The 18,188-nt window shown below is 40.5% G+C and overlaps 1 protein-coding gene across 2 annotated transcripts in view; it reads left to right on the top strand.

Moving 5' to 3' along the window:
- LOC134624988 (mitogen-activated protein kinase kinase kinase 11) overlaps positions 1-18,188 on the top strand; it is a 53,263-nt gene that overhangs the window by 17,158 nt on the left and 17,917 nt on the right. For both annotated transcript variants that reach the window (XR_010093676.1, XM_063470263.1), the window contains exons 2-6: positions 7,411-7,591; positions 11,171-11,319; positions 12,299-12,474; positions 13,696-13,942; positions 16,917-17,033. Coding sequence is in view for 1 of the 2 variants with exons in the window: in XM_063470263.1 (XP_063326333.1) it covers positions 7,411-7,591; positions 11,171-11,319; positions 12,299-12,474; positions 13,696-13,942; positions 16,917-17,033 (870 nt within the window). In the remaining variant the exon portion in view is untranslated. The remainder of the gene's footprint in view (positions 1-7,410; positions 7,592-11,170; positions 11,320-12,298; positions 12,475-13,695; positions 13,943-16,916; positions 17,034-18,188) is intronic.

Genomic DNA, 18,188 nt, shown 5'->3' with positions numbered 1-18,188 from the left:
TTAACAGCTGTGGTGGATCTAATATTCTCCGTTCATAGTAGTTTTTGAAACACTTGATCCATAAAGGATAACTAATAATATCCTGTTTTGTCAAAGGCAGAATGTAAAAATAAAAATTTAAAAAAGAACTAAATGAAACAATACTGTCAATGAAAAACATAAAGTAAATTTCATAACACATCCTGCTTCATATGGCTATGGTAGACAAGTTTATTTAGCCAACCACAAACCGCAGCCTCGGTATGAGCAAGGGATCAAAACAGGGAGGAGGAAAATTATGGAGATGAGTGAAAACAAGAAAAAAGAGAAAAGGCTTGGTGACCTTTTTTTCCAGTGAAGTTATAAATGTCCATCAAAATGATATAAATTGACCAACATTTCTTTTGTTATATAAATCTGTTGCACCTGCTTTTGTTCTATACGATAAAATATGCCCAGTAAAAGTTGGTGCAAGCAGGCTTTGCACCAACTTTGTAATAAAGTAATAGAGTCCAGTAGCACTCTATTTCCAGTCCTTTCAATGAAAAAAGATACTATACCTTGCTGCAGTTTGGGTAAAATTATCAAGTTTAATACCTTTTTTAAAAACAATTCTGAAATAATATTGCTGCATTGAATAAAAATAGATGTTTGTTTGTATACGCTGTCAATTTACTGGCCAAGAAAACTGCAACTAGTGCATCTCTACTGAAAACTGGACTACAACAAAAAGTCAAAGCAACATGTTTTTTGATAGGCTTAATGGTTAATCTGTGACAGCATATTAAGAGACCCTTTCCCATTGGTATTTGCCAGTGTATCTGGGGTAATGTCAGTAAATGTGAGCAGAACAAGAAGCTTTGCTTCTTAAATGCCATGTGAAGAATGTGGGGAATGTATAATAGCCCATATTTGTCCATGAGGCACCGCTGCCTTTATCAGTCAGGTAAGCACATGTTTAATCAGTGCTGGAAAGACCCCTGAAAAAAAGCCATGACTCTGGGATTCTGTTGCAGAGTTGACTCACTCCCACAGCCACTATCATATCTAGGCCACCGCTGGTAGGAGTCATGTCTGCAACTGACACACTCTTGTTTCTGAACAACAAACAATGCTAAACAGAGTGCCGTTGCCATGGAGAACAGTCATGGTGTTTTTGTGGTGACATTGTTGGTTTCGTGCCTCTCAATCAGGAAGACACTGACTGGGCAAGACCGATCTAGTCGTGATACTTGCCGTTATCCTTTGAAGGAGAGCCGGATTTCCAGCTCTTTTTACCTCTTTGGTTCACACACCTACTTAAAATGTGATTAATATGGGAGACAACAGGGGAGGTAGATAAAAGCACTCCCGTATCCCTCCATGTTATGATTTTAGTTCAATACAATTTATTTGTAGACTTTCTTTTTTAATTAATTTATTGCTTCACAAAGTTTTGAAGATATCAGCAGCACAATTAGTATTATGTGGGTCAGTGGCTGATTTGGACACAGAGTTTAGCCACATGGTGTCCAGTAAGCAGCTGACTAGCATGCCATTTGCCGTCAGTGTGACGGTGGTGGTCAGAGGAGGATGGCCGAACAGGAGCTAAACTGTGAATGCACTCTGCCTCAGATCAGGAAGTGGAAGAAGAATGTCATGTGTACATGTGCTGAGACTTTGTTTCGTGTGTTTGTTTGTCTGTGTGGTTGCATGTGTGCACGTCTGAGTTTGAGTATAGGTAGGTTATAGCTGTAAGTGCAAGCACATTTATGTGCATAGGTTTTGTTTGTTTATTGTGTGTGTTATGAAACTGTCTATGACCTCTGCTCTGGTATGTGTGTTTTTTTACTTAATTACTTATTTAATATTTATTTATTTATTTATTTATTTATGGCCCTGTTGGCTTTTGCAGTAAATCTCTGCAGGTGTGTGATGGATTCATGCCTACTTGGCCTTCCCCCCCCCCCTACAGAATGCCTCTGTACTCAGACCTATTAACATCACATAATCGATGGGATGTTTTCTAAATAAAAGTCTAGAAGTTTCACATATCGTCCGTGCAGCTGCAACATACATGCAGACTTTGGAAATGACTACTCCTTGGCCTTCTTCTCTCCCTACTGCACAATATTTAATAAATGGTGACACTTATTAATCTAGAATGAAATTTATAGTTTACTTTATACAAATAAAAGTCTTAACATTACTGCTAACCTGCTCCTACGTGATTTCAAGTGAATGTGACACAGAGTGAGACAGCAAATTCATAAACTGTGGACGCATGAATATTCTTAAAAATTTCTTTACTTGTCATCAAAAGTTATTAATAAATGATCTGTTGCATAGATCTCATTTCCCCTTCATTTCCATTGGATAAATGACTTCATTCCTGTGACCACCAACTATGAGGACTGGTGTCATGTCAAGGGCTGATTGGTCCACCTGTCGTAGCGCACCCATGCACCCGTGGGATTTACTCTGTTTGTTTGTGTGAACTAGTTCAGTGGTGTGTTTTCATGCCTTCCTTTTAATTGTGTGTGTGAGTGTGTGTATACATTTTTCTCATACTTGGATGCTTGTGTGCATCTGGGAATATTGCTAAAAAACAAATGTGGCAAATGTGTGTTAAGTGCCTGTGTGTGCATGGTTTTGCAAATGTAGTGTTTGTGTGTTTACACAGTTATCTATAGCTCCGCTTTCTAGCCCAGCCACTTATAGCTGTGCCCCATGTTCCTCTATCATATGATAACAATCAACAGTCAGCTACTCTCTCTCTCTCTGTGTGACACCTCTGCTCGCTCCCTCACAGCGCCAACACTTCCCACTGCTCTGTCTCACTCTGTGTCTGCAGCCATGTGACCCCTCTTAACCTCTGTTTACTAAAATAGCAATAAGCAGCAGTCGGTGGGAACTTTTTTCCCCCCTTCAAAAAAAGGCAGATCCTTGTTAGAGCAGGCTAATAGACAGATATCAACATCACTTCCCGGAAGTAGGGTCATGGCACAGAGATCGAGCATCCTGGTGGAAATGGGGGTGACTGACCAGGGCTTGTTTTCACTAGACGCTGACCAGCAGTCGGACAAAAGAAGTGGAGCAAGGGATCAGGGCCTGTTGCAGTAAATACCAGCCCCCCCCCCCCCCCCCCCCCTCCCTCCCTCCCTCCCTCCCTGTGACCTGTGGAATTGACAGAAACAGTGACTCAGGCAAAGAATGGACAGAAATTGATTTTCTGCAGAAAGGGTAAATGTGCAGCAGTAGAGGCTTTCTTTGTTTTGGCTGTTGGCTTCTTTTGCTACTTCATTGTTTGGGTCTTCTTTGTGAGGCAGAAGTCAATAACGAAGCAAAAAATTGGTGGTCGACATGCTTTTAAAGCCCCCCCCCCCCCATTTAAAAATCTTTCGGTCTATAAGAATAAAAAACACGCTGCTGAGAATATGAAGTAAAAGCCTCAACTTATCGTCTCGCTTTGCACCTACCATCATCTTACAGACAGAATGGACAAAATAATATGCACGGCTGTGGATGGTGTCTCTATGACCAGGGAGCACAATTTGTCATGCAAGTACATTATGAAAGAACCGTGTCTCCTATTCCCTTCAGTGTTCTCACACACAGAGCAGACAACACAACCTCTTGTGATGCATTCCTTTGTGACGTCAAACTTGCTGCCTCTGGGCTACGAGGCGCAGCACAGGATGTCTGAACAAAAGAGACGGAGAGAGGGAGGGCGAGAGTCGGTTATATATCTGGAAAATGATAAAAATTCATATATTTGTGGATAAAGAAAACAGAGGGAGGAGAAAATAGATTTTTCAGTGAAGTCGAGCGGGGAAAAAAAGGGAAAGAGAGCCGAGCCTAGAGAGTCGGAAAGTGACTGCAAATAGTTGGAGTCTTACTTCCCTATAATAAGTGAAATTCTTTGCTGCTTCTCCTCCCTGAGTTTGACAGCCAGCCTTGCCCTAAGCGATGCCCACTCTGCCAGCAAAGGGGAAGAGAGGCACGGCTGCCGATCTCACTGAGACATGTGATACAGAGTCACACTGCAGCGACAGAAATCCTCAGCTTTATATTCTGCTTTCATAGAAACCTGCCTGGCGAGGCTTTCAGTGCTGCAAGATTTCCTGACACTGACTGGTTAACAAAATATAGAACTTATTGCATTTTATACTTTGCTTAGAGTTTCATACAATCCCAGTATGCAGAGTTCTGGTAATGTGTAGGTCAAAAGCTGTGCGTTACTGAGTGTTTAAAATTTTATTTTAGTTATACTCCATGCAATTATACTGCATATATTGCATTCGAATGCACAGTTAGAACCTGCCACACATTTAATAGAGTCGCTTTTTTTATGATTGAGCACCTTCTTCCCTGCCTAAAGCGTAAATATACCTCAGATTCATGCATGTAGAAAATATAATATCCTCATGCTGACAATACTGAAGATATATGCACACATACACTAGTCATTATAAGCACACAGGCATTAACAATAAGGACAGTTTTCCACCAACATTGGCAGGTGTGCATAAATCTAAAGTAAACAAGAACTTATGTGAAACAGAGAACTAAAAGACCTTTAGACCATTACATTATGTTCATATTAAAGAAAGCCAAAGTTTCAGATAATTTAGCAAACAGCATGTCATTGAAGCAATTCACTGGACATTTTAGGCTTTAAAAATTAGAGCCTAGTGAAATGGTTGTTTTTAGGTTCTGTACAAATACTGATTGTAACAAAGTGGCCTTTTGCGGCTGGAGATGAAGGCTGAGGCAGAGGTGTTTATTTGTCCACATATAATATAACTCCGTGGATAATTAATGCCACGGAGTTATATTTTGTGCACTGATTTGTGCTGCCTTCAAGCAGCAGCACAAATCAGTGTCTAATGACAAATGGCAGCCTTAAATACTCTCAGCTATGATAGGACTAAACCATTATTTACTCACAGGCAAGTTTACCTGTTTACCTTAGTTTACCTCAATTCCACCATCTATATACAACACACACTTTAATAAATAAGCATATACATTTTACCATTTTCTAATAATAATTAAGTATTTTATATTTTAACCTTACACCTTAGCATCATTATGAAAACACCTAAAGCCCATGTATAAAAATTCCCCACATCGCCCGGAACCTTTGATATGTCAGCCGATATGTATGTATGTAGACGCAATATAAACAGGCTATATGAACAGAACTATGATAAATACCATAAGGAACAGTAGTGCCGCCTTATATTAAATAAATCAATGTAGGATTGACAGGAAAGTGTATTACCTTATTTACTTGAGAGGACAAAAACAGGAACCCACTGGAAGCTTCCTCTCTTGTACCAAATTACAACTGACCAAATCAAAGATAAGATATTTTTTAATAGAGCCTGAGCGATTTATCAGCGGGCCAACATTACTGACAGTCTGGTATTATCGGCTGCTATTAGCTTTTTGCCGAACTATCAGTATCACCATTTGCAACGGCTGATAAGCAAAAATTAAAAAAGTAAAATGCTTAAATTATGAGCATTAATGTTGCTCAATTTTCCTAGTAGAGGGCACGCTGCCACTTCCCTGTTGGTTGCACTCGTGTTTGGAAACACAGCAATCATCTGACCAGAGTTGGGCACAGCATAAACGAGTAAATAAATAACTACACACGATACATGTCAGGGAAATCTGTTTATCTGTCTGAAATGGGAAAAAAAGATCATATTTTTAAAGCACGAAATATCGGAACAGGTCCTATGTCTCTTGAGTATCATTTAAATTCTAAAACGTTCAATAATCTAATTTGGCTCTCTTTAATATGAACACTGTAATGCTATATGTAGCCAGTAAGGAAAAACATAAGATTACATCTTTTAAAGAGCTGTTTAGACTTATAGCTGTGGGTTCTGCTTGCTTTGAACATACTTGTAGCTCTGCAGTCAGATGGCGGTCTGCAGGCGCCAGATAAGAGGCTGGAAACATGAGTGTCACTAATGAAAACAGAATACAGGAATAAGGTTTACTTGCAATATTGCAGTAATATTTTTTTGTTTGTGCAGTTGAGATGGGTACACGTTGTGAGCTCTTGTGATGCCCTTCTGTGTGGAAGGGCAGCAAGATGAAAGACGTTTCTTTTTTCTTTAACGGTTGAGTTTATGCAAATAAATATCTTGCAATGGCATTTTTAAATGCCGCCCTTCATCTAATAGGCTGAAGGAGATATTTTTTATCATTCCTTTCTGCACCTTTTAAAACTGATCCACATCAGGCAAAAGCACCAGCATAAAAGAAATGGGTGTTTGAATTGAATTGAAAATACATTTTATTGCAACTATTAAGGCCTTGCTCATTTATAAATTATTCTTTTCAGAAGTCTCTGTGGGATACAATATCCAACAGAGATAAGTGGTTCTAACAGGGTATCGCAATATTAACCATGCATCCAGGCCCTCTATACAGTAAATAGTGAGTGATTTTAGAAAATGTAAGTCATTCTGAATTTGGCAATAAGAAGCTGCATAAAATGCAGTAAATATAAAATAAGCCAATAATTCTTTCTATAGGTAACATTTTTATTAGTTAAGTATCAAAGTGAAGTGGCTGTAGCTAACGTTAGCTGGTTATACAGAACAATTTTGTATTTTTAACGTATTTGGCTGTGTGATAACCCATTTAGTAGTTGCCTGAGGTTTAACAGTTAAAGAGGTTTGATATTGTGTAAAGTGTATATTATTAACTGTTATTAAAACAGTTTATATAGTATATAATTGCTGCTCATTTAGCTAACAGGAGCTAGCTGGCTAAATTTGATAATAGTTATTGAGGTGGTGATTTTGCTAACAGGCTAGTTTGAGGTTAAAAAATGTAAAGGGGGGGGGGGGAGGGGTTAAAAACACAAAGGCTTGAAGACTTTTAATTTGGATATCATAATAGCTCCTAAAAAAAATACTTCTTTATTGGAGTCACCGAACACATTTGTTTTAGAAATGGTGCTTCCTCTATATATTTCCTCATGTGACCAACATGTTGAGCCAGTTCACTGACAGCACAGCTCAGTTCAGCTGAGGGTGGAGACAGAGTCTGGCCCAGCTCCCAATCGTGCACAGGTCAGCTTGACGTGCTAACTGAACCATATTGTATACGCTGCCAATCACCTACCACTGCCAGTTTAACTAGGCAGAGGTTTATGTAGTTCCATCGATTAGTCAAATTGAAGCAAATTATGTTTGTCAACTTGAATTTTAGAGGCCTAAAATAAGAGGAAGAGGAAGTGAAAAAGAAACTGAGAATGTGTGAATGTGTGTACTGAAGACATTGCTCAGTTTAGTGTGACGTTTATTTTAACCAAATGTGTTTTAACCAAAACACATTTCTTGACTTGCATATTAAACATTTTTATTAATTTGTCTCCCCCCCAACCTTTCCTTTCTACCTACCATCTACATCATCTTCCTGAAGTTCTTCTGGCTGAGCCCATAGAAAATGAATGTATGGAGGGATTGACGTTGAAGATTACAGACTTTGGCCTGGCAAGAGAATGGCACAAGACCACAAAGATGAGCACCGCTGGCACCTATGCCTGGATGGCCCCGGAAGTCATCAAGTCCTCCACGTTCTCCAAAGGCAGTGATGTCTGGAGGTAAGTCTGCGAATGTGTGTCCTCATAAACGGTTTGTTATTAAAAGACTGTTGTGGCCTGGGTAAAGAGATGATGTAATTCTCAACACCTTACAAGAATAGTTTTACATTTGAGCAAATATGATTCTTTCCTTTCTTGCAGACATTAAATTAACAAAAGATTGTCTGCTGCCATTGCCTCCTGGATCCAGCCTACTCACACAAAACAAAAAATTAAAAAGTGATTTATTTACTAAAAAAAAGTTCACCTTTTTCATACAGTGTCACAGTCTCTTCTGCATTTTGCAATTATTCATGGTCAGGCTTGTTTCTCTAGTTTCCCTGTGCGAAACAGTGAGAGGGCAGGGAGCAGCACATCAGGGAAGGGAGTAGCTGAGGAGAGGTTGATGTTACTGGAGTTGATGACTCCCACAACTTGTTGGCCAACTTAAAGTGCAAGAAAAGCTTCTTGACAAGTGTTGTTTTGTCTAAAACTAAAGGTGAAGAGTAACACCCATCCTCCCAAACCACCCAGTCTAGGGGAAACCACTCTCACTCATATATATGTATATATAAAGGAAGGCCTGAAGGCTATTAGCTTACCTTAGCAATAAAGGAGAACAGGATAGGGAAGCGCCCAGCCTTGCTTTGTGGAAAGTTTATAACGTCCACCCACCACCATGGCTAAAGCTTATTGTTAATTAATTGGCATTGTTCCAGGCTAGCCGTTTCCGCTTTTACAGCCTTCATGCCAAGCTTAGCTAATGAATCTTCAAGCAAGCTTCAGCAAGAAATTTACTGGGAAAAGGAAAGGGAGGTACAAGGAGACTTTAGATATCTCAAAATCCTTAAAATTGTTAGCAGTTGAATCATCGGCAAGGTGACTTTACTGAAGGAGCTCATATACGTACGTGTTTTTTGTTCGCATTGGTATTGTTGAAGAATTTGAAATTGGTCTTTTGAAGCTTTGTGTGTATGTAGACTTGTCGTCCAAAGGACAAAGTGATGGGTTAGAATTAGAGGGTGAAAGAACAGAGAAGTGATAGTGGGAGACTCTGTGATGAAGAGATGGAGGGACAGAGTGATGGATTGCAGCAAGGCTGCCACGACCATGTGATGGCGTCTCTTCAAAAAGCTGCTCTGTGCTTTGTTGTGGGACATGTGTGCTGCACACTGTCCCATTGTCTCCAGTATAGACGGAGAAGGAGGCCACACACCCGACCTAACCGCAGCCCTTTATCTGGGAATAGCTTTGTGTGTGTGTGTGTGTGTCTGGCCACATCTACACAGAGTCCCTTGATTATGGCTTGTGGTTTTATAATAATGCCTTAAACAACTGTGTGATTTGTTGAGAGGGGATTTGTGATTGAAGTGCACAGTACATGAATTTGCATTTGGAATAAGGCAGCAGGGATGTTTTCACTGAGCAACAGATAAAACTATAAAAGAATGTGAAAAAAAAAAAAGCATGATAACTCTAATGTGCTGTGGTTTAATTGTAATCCTATAGATGTGGACTTTTACATACCGATCCTATATGAAACCAGCTCAGCAGGCAGAAAGCCTTTTTCTCCATCCTTAAAGGGATCAAACAAGGACAGCCATATTTACGACATGTCTTTTATTAAGAGTTTTTTGTCACACGTTCACATCCTCTTAGTTTCCATAGCCTTTGTCCATCAACTGCAAACCCACACAAAGTGAAATTTCACTGCAGAATCTGGAAACCGGTGAAACGAGCAAACAGGCAGCCCGGCAGGCAGCCCCGCTCTGAAGAAATGAAGGCTAATCTTTGTTTTTGTATTCTTTCTCATCTGTCCACGGCCGCTCGTCTCCAAAGCCACCATGCGCAGACGACGACCGCTTTGGGGCGAGCTGGCGAGCGGCGTTTCTGCATAGTCACAGTGTGTGGAAGTTGTAATTAAAGAACTAAATAAAAAAAGGCTGCGGCCTGCTCTCTCCACTTAGTGAGCCTCCAGTGTGTGTTCAGTCAGGTCCGGGCGAGGGCTAATTGACAGTGTGGGAGATCCAAGTCCTACGCCACACTTCATCTTCTTAGGACACAGGGCTGATCCCATTGTGTGGGCTCAAAAGTCCTGTGTGTGTGTGTCTTTGTGTACTTGTGTTTGCACAAGTTTTGCATGCATGAGTTCACAGTGCTATGTAAGCACGTGTTTCATCAAGCAGAAATATTCCACTGCACAAAGACCTCTTGGTTCTCTGTCACCGCTGTCATAGAGAAGGTATAAAAGATAATCTTTGCTGTACAAAGCATGAATTGGAATGAAAGATGACCCGGATTTGAAAGTTATCATCTTACCTTCTTCTTACCTTCTTTCCTGAAATGTGAATTAAAACAGAATGCACTGATTTGCAAGTCATTGTATACTGAATTGGTATTGAATTCTTGAAACTGAAACATATTTTAATCAATTATTCTTTAAATAATTTTGTTTTCTCAGAAGGTGTGTTCTAAGTGTCCATTTTATCCACCGCTGGTCGAAATAGCTCAATTATACCACTTTATCCACAACACCGTTTACATGCTCCTCCTTCACTTCTCTTCCTGTCTACTCCAGGCTGCAGCAGGGAGTAGCTTGTCTGGGTACACGAGATTAAAATGTCTTTAATGCTGTCTATGCCTAATTGACATCCATCAATTCATCTGTTTCTGAATGTTCATATCCCACTTAGTGTAAGTCTAGCTCAACTTGTAGAACAGCGCATTTACTCATCAGAAGAGCAGTGAAAAGTTCCCCGCCTGCTGTGTGGGTTCTCTCTGCTTGCTCCTTTCTGAAGTCCAAAGATGCATGTTTGATAAACTGCTGGTTCTAAATTGGCCGTAGGCAGGAATGTGTTACCCCTGAACAGGTTGTCAGTCTGCCTTTTACCTCATGAATAGACTCCAAACTCACAGTGACATTAGTTGTTTGGTCTCCTCATGTCATCACTGCGAGTAAGATTACAACATTCCTCCCCCAAAGGTCCAGCAGTTGGTTTAGTCAGTTCCCAGGCATTTACAGACTGTTGTTAAAATAAGAGGATATGTGGCACAGTGGGAAACATGGCTCTGTCCCAACTTTTTTGAGACTCTCATCAAATTCAAAATAAAATCCTAAAAACTATGTTTTTTTTTTTTAAATTAGTGTATTTTCTCTTTTCTGGTTTATGAGATTTGCAAATCACTCCATTCTGTATTATATTTATATTTTACACACCATGTCAACTGTTTTGAAGTTGGGGTTGCACATAAATAGCAGTCCATTTACACCCTAGCTGTGAGTTTTTTATCTTCTTCTTCTTGTTTTGATCATTGTTCGCTATCACTGTTAAATAAATGAAATGTAGTTTGCATTAACAGCTTCCAAACATTCTCACATGGCGGCTTGGGGGGAAACAAAATCATTTTCTTTCTAACACACAAGCCTAGAGGTTTTGTTTACTGTATAAATGCGACGGTAATTTGGTTGATATCACATAGAAATGTAAATCTAAGTGGTATATGCAGCGTAAACATAATGAAGTGTTCCAACATCCTGTGTCTAATTTTGGCTCGAGCTTACTGTGTCATGCCTCGTTGTCTGGCTTGTTTCCCCTCCAGCTATGGTGTTCTGCTGTGGGAGCTGCTAACAGGAGAGGCACCCTACAGAGGGATCGATGGACTCGCTGTCGCCTATGGAGTCGCCGTCAACAAGCTCACCCTGCCCATCCCTTCCACGTGCCCCGAGCCTTTTGCGCAGCTCATGTCAGGTGGTACACTCCTGCAGAAATGTAACGAAATTTTGGCGTTCGATTCAGTGGTGTGACAGGACTTTAGCGTGACATCAGGTTGCTGTCCCGAGCACGCGTTCTTTTCCATTTCCCCAAATCCCTGCATGTTGTCAATAACGTGGCCATTGAGAGGAAGCGTTTTATGCAGAAGCCATCTTATGCAATACATTTGTGCCCATTTATCTTCTGTTTTTTAGTTTTAAAGTAAGAAGAAATGCCACCTGGGTGCTTGCTGTCAAGCTACCAGCTGGTCCAGAAAAGTAGACACTTGGATTCCCTTTCCCTTGATGTCAGTTTGTCGGTTTTTTGTTTTTTCCTAAGTCAGGATCAGTGCACAAAACAACCAGTAGCCACCTCAGAGGATTAATTAATTATCGGATTGGTTTTTGATCTTCTTGTAATGCCTAAAGTTTAGAAGCAAATTATGCAAAACTCCCCACAGCAAGTTAATTAAGCATGACACTTTGAATAAGTGATCAGCTTGACTATAAATTGTGCTCACACAAAGTGCCTGAAACATGTGTAAATAAAAATTAGAGGCTTTGCAGGTTACTTGTTCAATATTACATGTAATAAGTGCATAGATATACACCTCATGTAGTTATCTGACCTAATTTTAAGTCTTTAAATCTCAGGTGACGGCATTCTGTTGGATGATGAAATTCTCCTTTTTTTTTTTTCATTTTGTCTGAGGATTAAAATTAATGAATGAGGGACTTTCAGGTCCCTTGATTTTAAGAAAATGCTCAAAAGACGTGAAGCTGTCCTAGAAATGAGTAAATTTGTCCTCTTATTGTCAGTTAAAGTAACCTCTGATCTTTTCCCCCAACCGTAACGCTTCTAATCGCTCTGTATTTCTGATTGGTCCATTACTTCTGGACAGCCACATATGCACGTCACTTTGGTGTAGCACTAATTGCATCCCTGTGACTCACTGTATCCCCTGTATGTGTGACAGAGTGCTGGGACCAGGACCCCCATCGCAGACCCAATTTCAGTTCCATCCTGGCCCAGCTGATGGCCTTGGAGCAGCAGGTGAAGGAAGAGATGCCGCAGGATTCGTTCCACTCCTTGCAGGAGGACTGGAAACTGGAGATCCAGGACATGTTTGATGAACTCCGGGCTAAAGAGAAGGTAAGAGGCCCTCAACTCTGAATCACTAAGCCATGCCCTTGCCAGGGCTAGCTTCTGATTTAGAAAATGTCATTTTAAATAATAACAGGAGATCTGGGTTTCTTTCTTGATGGTACTGATATTAAAATTAAGTCATCCACAAAGCCCACTCCTGACATTTAACTGAACATGTTTCATTAACCACATGATCCGGGTTAATGTTCATGTTGACATTTCTGTGCAGTTTTTTATTTTAATGTGTTTCGTTGATTTATTATGGTTCAACACACCATCAGCTGGAGATTTATTCTGGCTCCAAAATTGGTCTTTTGGGGGCAGTAAGTTTGTTACTTCACTCAGTGAGTTTAAATACTTGGAGTCAACCAGCCAAAGGAATGGACACTGCAAAAGAGGGATGAAAAAGAGAGAGCAGGCAGGGTGGAGTGGGTGGAGACGAGTGTCAGCAGTGATTTGTGACAAAGGGATGGCAGCAAGAGTGAAAAAGAAGGTTTACAACGTGGTAGTGAGACCCGCTGTGGCATATGGTTCGGGGACAGTGGCACTGACAAAAAGACAGGAGCAAGAGCTGGAGGTGGCTGGTTGAAGATGTTAGGATTTTAATTCAGAGTGACCAGAAGGGACAAGATTAGAAAGAGGTACATCAGACGGACAGCTCACATTGAGATGGTTTGGAAATGTGCAGAGGAGAGATAGTGGATATACTTCACAATGAATGTTGAAGGGTGGAGCTGTCAGGCCTACAGTTGTTTATGACAACAGGATTATAGTGGGATTTTTGGTTTTTAAGCACAGCCTCATCATAGGTGGGCTTTTCATCCCCCATCTCAGGACAACCAAAGTCCTCAGCAACAATATTGTATGTTTCAGGGGTTTCTGGAAAAGTACCCAGCCCCAGCGGCTGAGGTGTCTTACCAGTCTTTGTTATTCTCCCATATTTCTGTGGCCTGGGGGTCACTGAGCCCCTCTAGCCGTGTTCTTAGCAGCACAGTATTTAACAGAGTATTTAGTGTAGTATCCCTGGAGGAGAAACCCATCAAATAAAATGTCAAACAGCAGCTGTGAGTCATCATGCATAATAATAGCTTTCACTGCTACCAATTTTCTCAGAATTTTGTTTCATTAAACTGTAAATTTGCATAACCTCAGTCTCACACACGAGACCTGCTGATATTAATTCACTTCTAAATACTTTCTTTCACTTGCCTTTTCGCCCTCCATCAGGAGCTGCGATGCCGTGAAGAGGAGCTAAAGCGAGCGGCTCTGGAGCAGAAATCTCACGAAGAGTTCCTGCGGCAGCGTGAGCAACAGCTGGCCCAGTGGGAGCAGGATGTGTTTGAGCGTGAGCTCAGCCTCCTCATCCTCCACTTGAACCAGAACCAGGAGAAACCTAATGTCAAGAAGAGGAAGGGCACCTTCAAAAAGCACAAACTCAAGTCCAAGAATGGCGAGAAGATCAGCATGCCCCAAGGTGCGTCGGCTTATATCCGTCTATCCATCTTATCTGCCTTTGATTTGTTCTGTCAGAGATCAGACTCGATTTCTTGGTCAGAGTCTCAACAAGCAAAAAATAACAACAGTCCAAAAAAAACCCATGCAAGAGAGCAGTGAGAAGGAAGTGAGGGAGAGTTTTTGTGGCACGACTGGTATTTTTGTAGCACAGCTCCTTGGAAAATTGCTATCAGGGCTGAACTCATGTAAAGATTGACATTTTGAAAGAGAGGTTGCAGACAGGTGCAGTTTTGCGCTATTATAAAAAACTTTGTCATTTTTAAATCTTTTTTTCAGCAGCTCCCCTCCCCATCTAAAAATAAATAAATAAATAAATCATTTAAAGGTGGATCACAGGTCTGACTTGCTGATATCTACTCTGACCAGGATTCACTTTGCCCTCCTCTTTTTCTTCTCTTACTCACCTGACTGCTGTTTCTTGTCCTGAGCTATGACAAAGTCACACAGTCTGCAGCAGTTCACATCAAGTGTTTCAAAGCATGTATTTTGGGCTGAGCAAGCATGCATAAATGCGCGCTGTGTATGTGTGTGTTGTGGTTAGGCCTTTCCCAGCAGCAGCAGGGCGGTGATGTGGTGGTAGTGGTGGGGGGTTGATGAGAGGGGAGAGTGAGCCAACCACGCCTCGACACTTCCTGTCCATGGACAGACTGCTGGCTGGCCTCTCTCACTTTCTTGCTCTCACTCTGTGCCTCTCTCTCCCTCTTTCTTTTTAAGCATACCTTCCTCACCCATTTTTGTCTTGCTCCTTTTCCTCTTTAGCTCCCTGGCCACTGTTTTTATTTTCCTTCTTACAGTATGTGCCTGAATCCCTTTCTCTTTTTTCCCCCTTTTTCCACCAATATTATTATTGTCTTTTTCTCCATCCTATATTAAACTTGCACTTTATACCCTGCAGTAACATATATATTGTGGGTTTTTTGGAGGGGGTTCAGTAGCTGGAACATACTTATGTGTCCTTTTTGGGATATTTTTTCCCCACATACACACATATTCAAAAATATCTGAGAAAGTAAAGCATGGAATACTTTGTAACTGTGTTAAAACACAAAAGTAAGAAATGTAAATCATAACATTTCAGAAATATAAAATCTTAACATAAAGTCTTCACTAAGGAAGACTTGTTAAGCTTTGCATATATGGCTTTTTAACAGATTGGCTGCCTTAGCAAGTTGAGCACTAGCACGATCGGTGACTGATTTGCAATAATTTAGATAAATGTGAAATTTTTGGGATAGTAACAGTGTAAATAATCTGTCCTGCTTTTAACATATACACCTATCTTCCATGTCTATCGACTGCATAACAGTTACTCTGCATAAAATCACTACTTTTGCTAACCAGCTAAAGCTAGCTGCCTCATGTGCTAAATTAGCTAGCTAGTTTAACCTCTATTAGCATAGCAACATGCACTAGCAAACTTTAGCAAACAGTAGCAGTTCCTTTCTGACACCACATGTAGGTCTTTCATTAATTTTACAGTTTATCTATAGAATAGAATAGTGTTAATAGGCCTGCAGGCCTTTCTGAGTAATATCAGTGTTGTAGTTAAACACTGACTTTAACCAGCACTTTTTAAATGTAGATAATTTGAGAACATATTTAGCAATTTGAGTGCACAGTCCAGAAATGAAAGGGACTGAATTAAGAAACTCAAGGATAAAAATAAGTACTGAAAATAGGAAATGGATGTTTTCAGTGTTTAATTCATCAGAACACAACATGGGTTGTGTAGCTCAGTATTAGCAGTGTTGGTGTTTATCTGCCATTATCAGCCATCGCCACTAGTAGCTTCCTTAATGCTTGATACATGGAAAGAGTAACGTCTTTCGTGAATCCTCCAATTATGTATCTGCCTATATCAAAGCTCATCAGTGAGATTTTAAAAATAAAAATCCTTTTTGTGTTCTGCAGAGAGATTTTGATTATGAGCCATAATGTTGTAAGCACCCAAAGTAGACTTGATGTGAGCTGCGAGATTGTGATACCATATATGCCTCTGTAAAAACCACAAGTCTCTATGATGTCAACCTTGTTTTTTTTCTCGAAAAAACTACTCTACCCACAATCCTAAATCAAAAAAGCAATGTCCCTGATTGGCGGAGGCGTAACCATGGAAATGTTTAAACCGCAAATATTACGTTGCTTAGTGAGCGGGAAAAATTCAGAAAGTGTGAGAACAGTGATTGCAGTCTCAAACAAAGCACTGTACCATATCAGTAACAAAGCTTTACACACACCACAAACTGCAAAGTGTATTAAAAGCTGTTATACAAAACTAATGAAAAGGACTCAGTTCAAGAGGGTTGGAAGTTGTTTGCTGTGGAATTTGGGATTTGCTGTGGGTTGCAGTGGGATGAATAGTTCCTTCACTTTAAAAATTATTTCAACAGTCTTGTGCCTTCGCCTTTTTTGACCTTTTCTTTTTTATTTATTTTTTATCTAGATCAAATGTTTTTATGGTCACGAGTCCTTTCATTGCTGTTTGGCTTGGTTCAATGCTGAAAACTTCAAATTGATGTGTTAACACTTGGAATTAACATGAATTATTCATTATTATGACAGTGTAATAACTGCAAAGAACACATGAGGAGTACTAGGATAAATACAATTGCATTTGAAAGAACGTGGGGGAAATGCCATATTGGGGCTCATATTATTAAAACATTTAATAGATTTATAATAGCAAGTGGTCAATCAAACGGTGCACAAATCGGCTGTGGAAGGTGTGACAGCTAAAGTCTGCTTCAGTTCCTGTGTTTTATAGATATGTAATGAAATACTTTTATCACAATTTGTGTAACACTCGATTTCTACAAAAGCAAACTCTTGGCTACTTTAGAGAAATAAGGAAGCTAAAAAAATGTTGCAACCTCAAAAACAGCTGACATTTCTTGACTTTATGAATGTCTTACATCCTGTTGTGTGTCTTTCAGATTTCATCCATAAAATTACGGTGCAGGCATCCCCAGGCCTGGAGAAAAGGCGGAACTCTCCCGATTTGGGTTCGGGCTCCTCACCTTCCTTTGGACCCCGGTTCCGCGCTATCCAGCGTGAGTGCAGTCGTTTTTACGTACATATATATCGAGTGTATGTGGAGGTGTTTCTCAACGCGCTGAGAAAAGCAAAAGAATAGCATCTCTCACCATCTTGCATGCACACACAGACTCTGTTGCGACATTACTCGTCTCCATTTCCAAATTTACTCCTTTTATGTGCTCTCAACCACCCACTCATCTTTTTGTCTTCCCATTTCCCTGTGGGCCCCAGCTCCCTTTCTCTCTCTCCCCCTCACTGCTCTGTCTCTCTCACACACACCCTTTTCCCTTTTCAATAGTGTGTTCCAGTCCAAATATTATCTGACTTCCTTTCAGCAGCTCAGCACTGCTCAGCAGCTTTTTTTTTCTGCCACTGCCCTGCTCTGCTCCCCTGCTGATTGCAGTTACATCGGTGTTGCAGTGGGGGGAGCTATTCAGCTATGTTTTCCAGGCACTAAGCGTCTACAGTTTTTATATGCAAGTAGTGGCTACAGTGCGGTTTACTGAATTAAAAATAAGCAGGGAGGAATTCATTGCTCCAGGAGAAAAGGGTTGAGAAGGGTTGCAGCAGCGGCAGAGATCTACATTGCTCGCCTGCTTGTCGGCTTCTTAGACAAACGCCCCGAGATCTTTCCCTTCGGAGGGAAATTGTAGCCAGCAGGTCACGGGGCGTTTTAATACAACCCAAAAGGAAATTTTGTGGTGTAGCAACAGGCAATAAAAGAGACTTCACAAAACAATTACCACCGCGGGTTAACATAAAAGCACAAATTGCAGTGAAACATTTATCTGTAAAAGTGGTTAGTCAATCTAAAACATCTGCCAGCTTCATTTATTCATTAAGTAGCGGGCTGGTTTTCTTTACTTCCTAATGACTCTGCTTAATAGCAGTCACTAAGCCATGAGTGTGCCTGTCATTAAAATGTGTTTAGTGGATATTTATGCTTGCCCTCTCGGTAGCAAGCAGTGATTTATTGCAAGGGCCTCCCATACTGATTTGTCTAGAGAACTGCCAAATTGATTTGCATTAGTCCACAGAGCTAGATTCCACTGTGCCATGTTTTTACTGAAGAGATATGTAGAAAATTAAACTGCCTCTTATTTTTAGAGAGTTTTTGAACTCTGAGATTGTAATAGTTTGTGTTTTTAGCATCTCAGTAGGTTGGCTGT

This window comes from Pelmatolapia mariae, linkage group LG3_W, assembly GCF_036321145.2.
Source record: "Pelmatolapia mariae isolate MD_Pm_ZW linkage group LG3_W, Pm_UMD_F_2, whole genome shotgun sequence".
Taxonomy (NCBI): domain Eukaryota; kingdom Metazoa; phylum Chordata; class Actinopteri; order Cichliformes; family Cichlidae; genus Pelmatolapia; species Pelmatolapia mariae.
The sequence above is the reverse complement of the archived record's forward strand: the minus strand, read 5'-3'. Positions and strand labels throughout refer to the sequence as shown.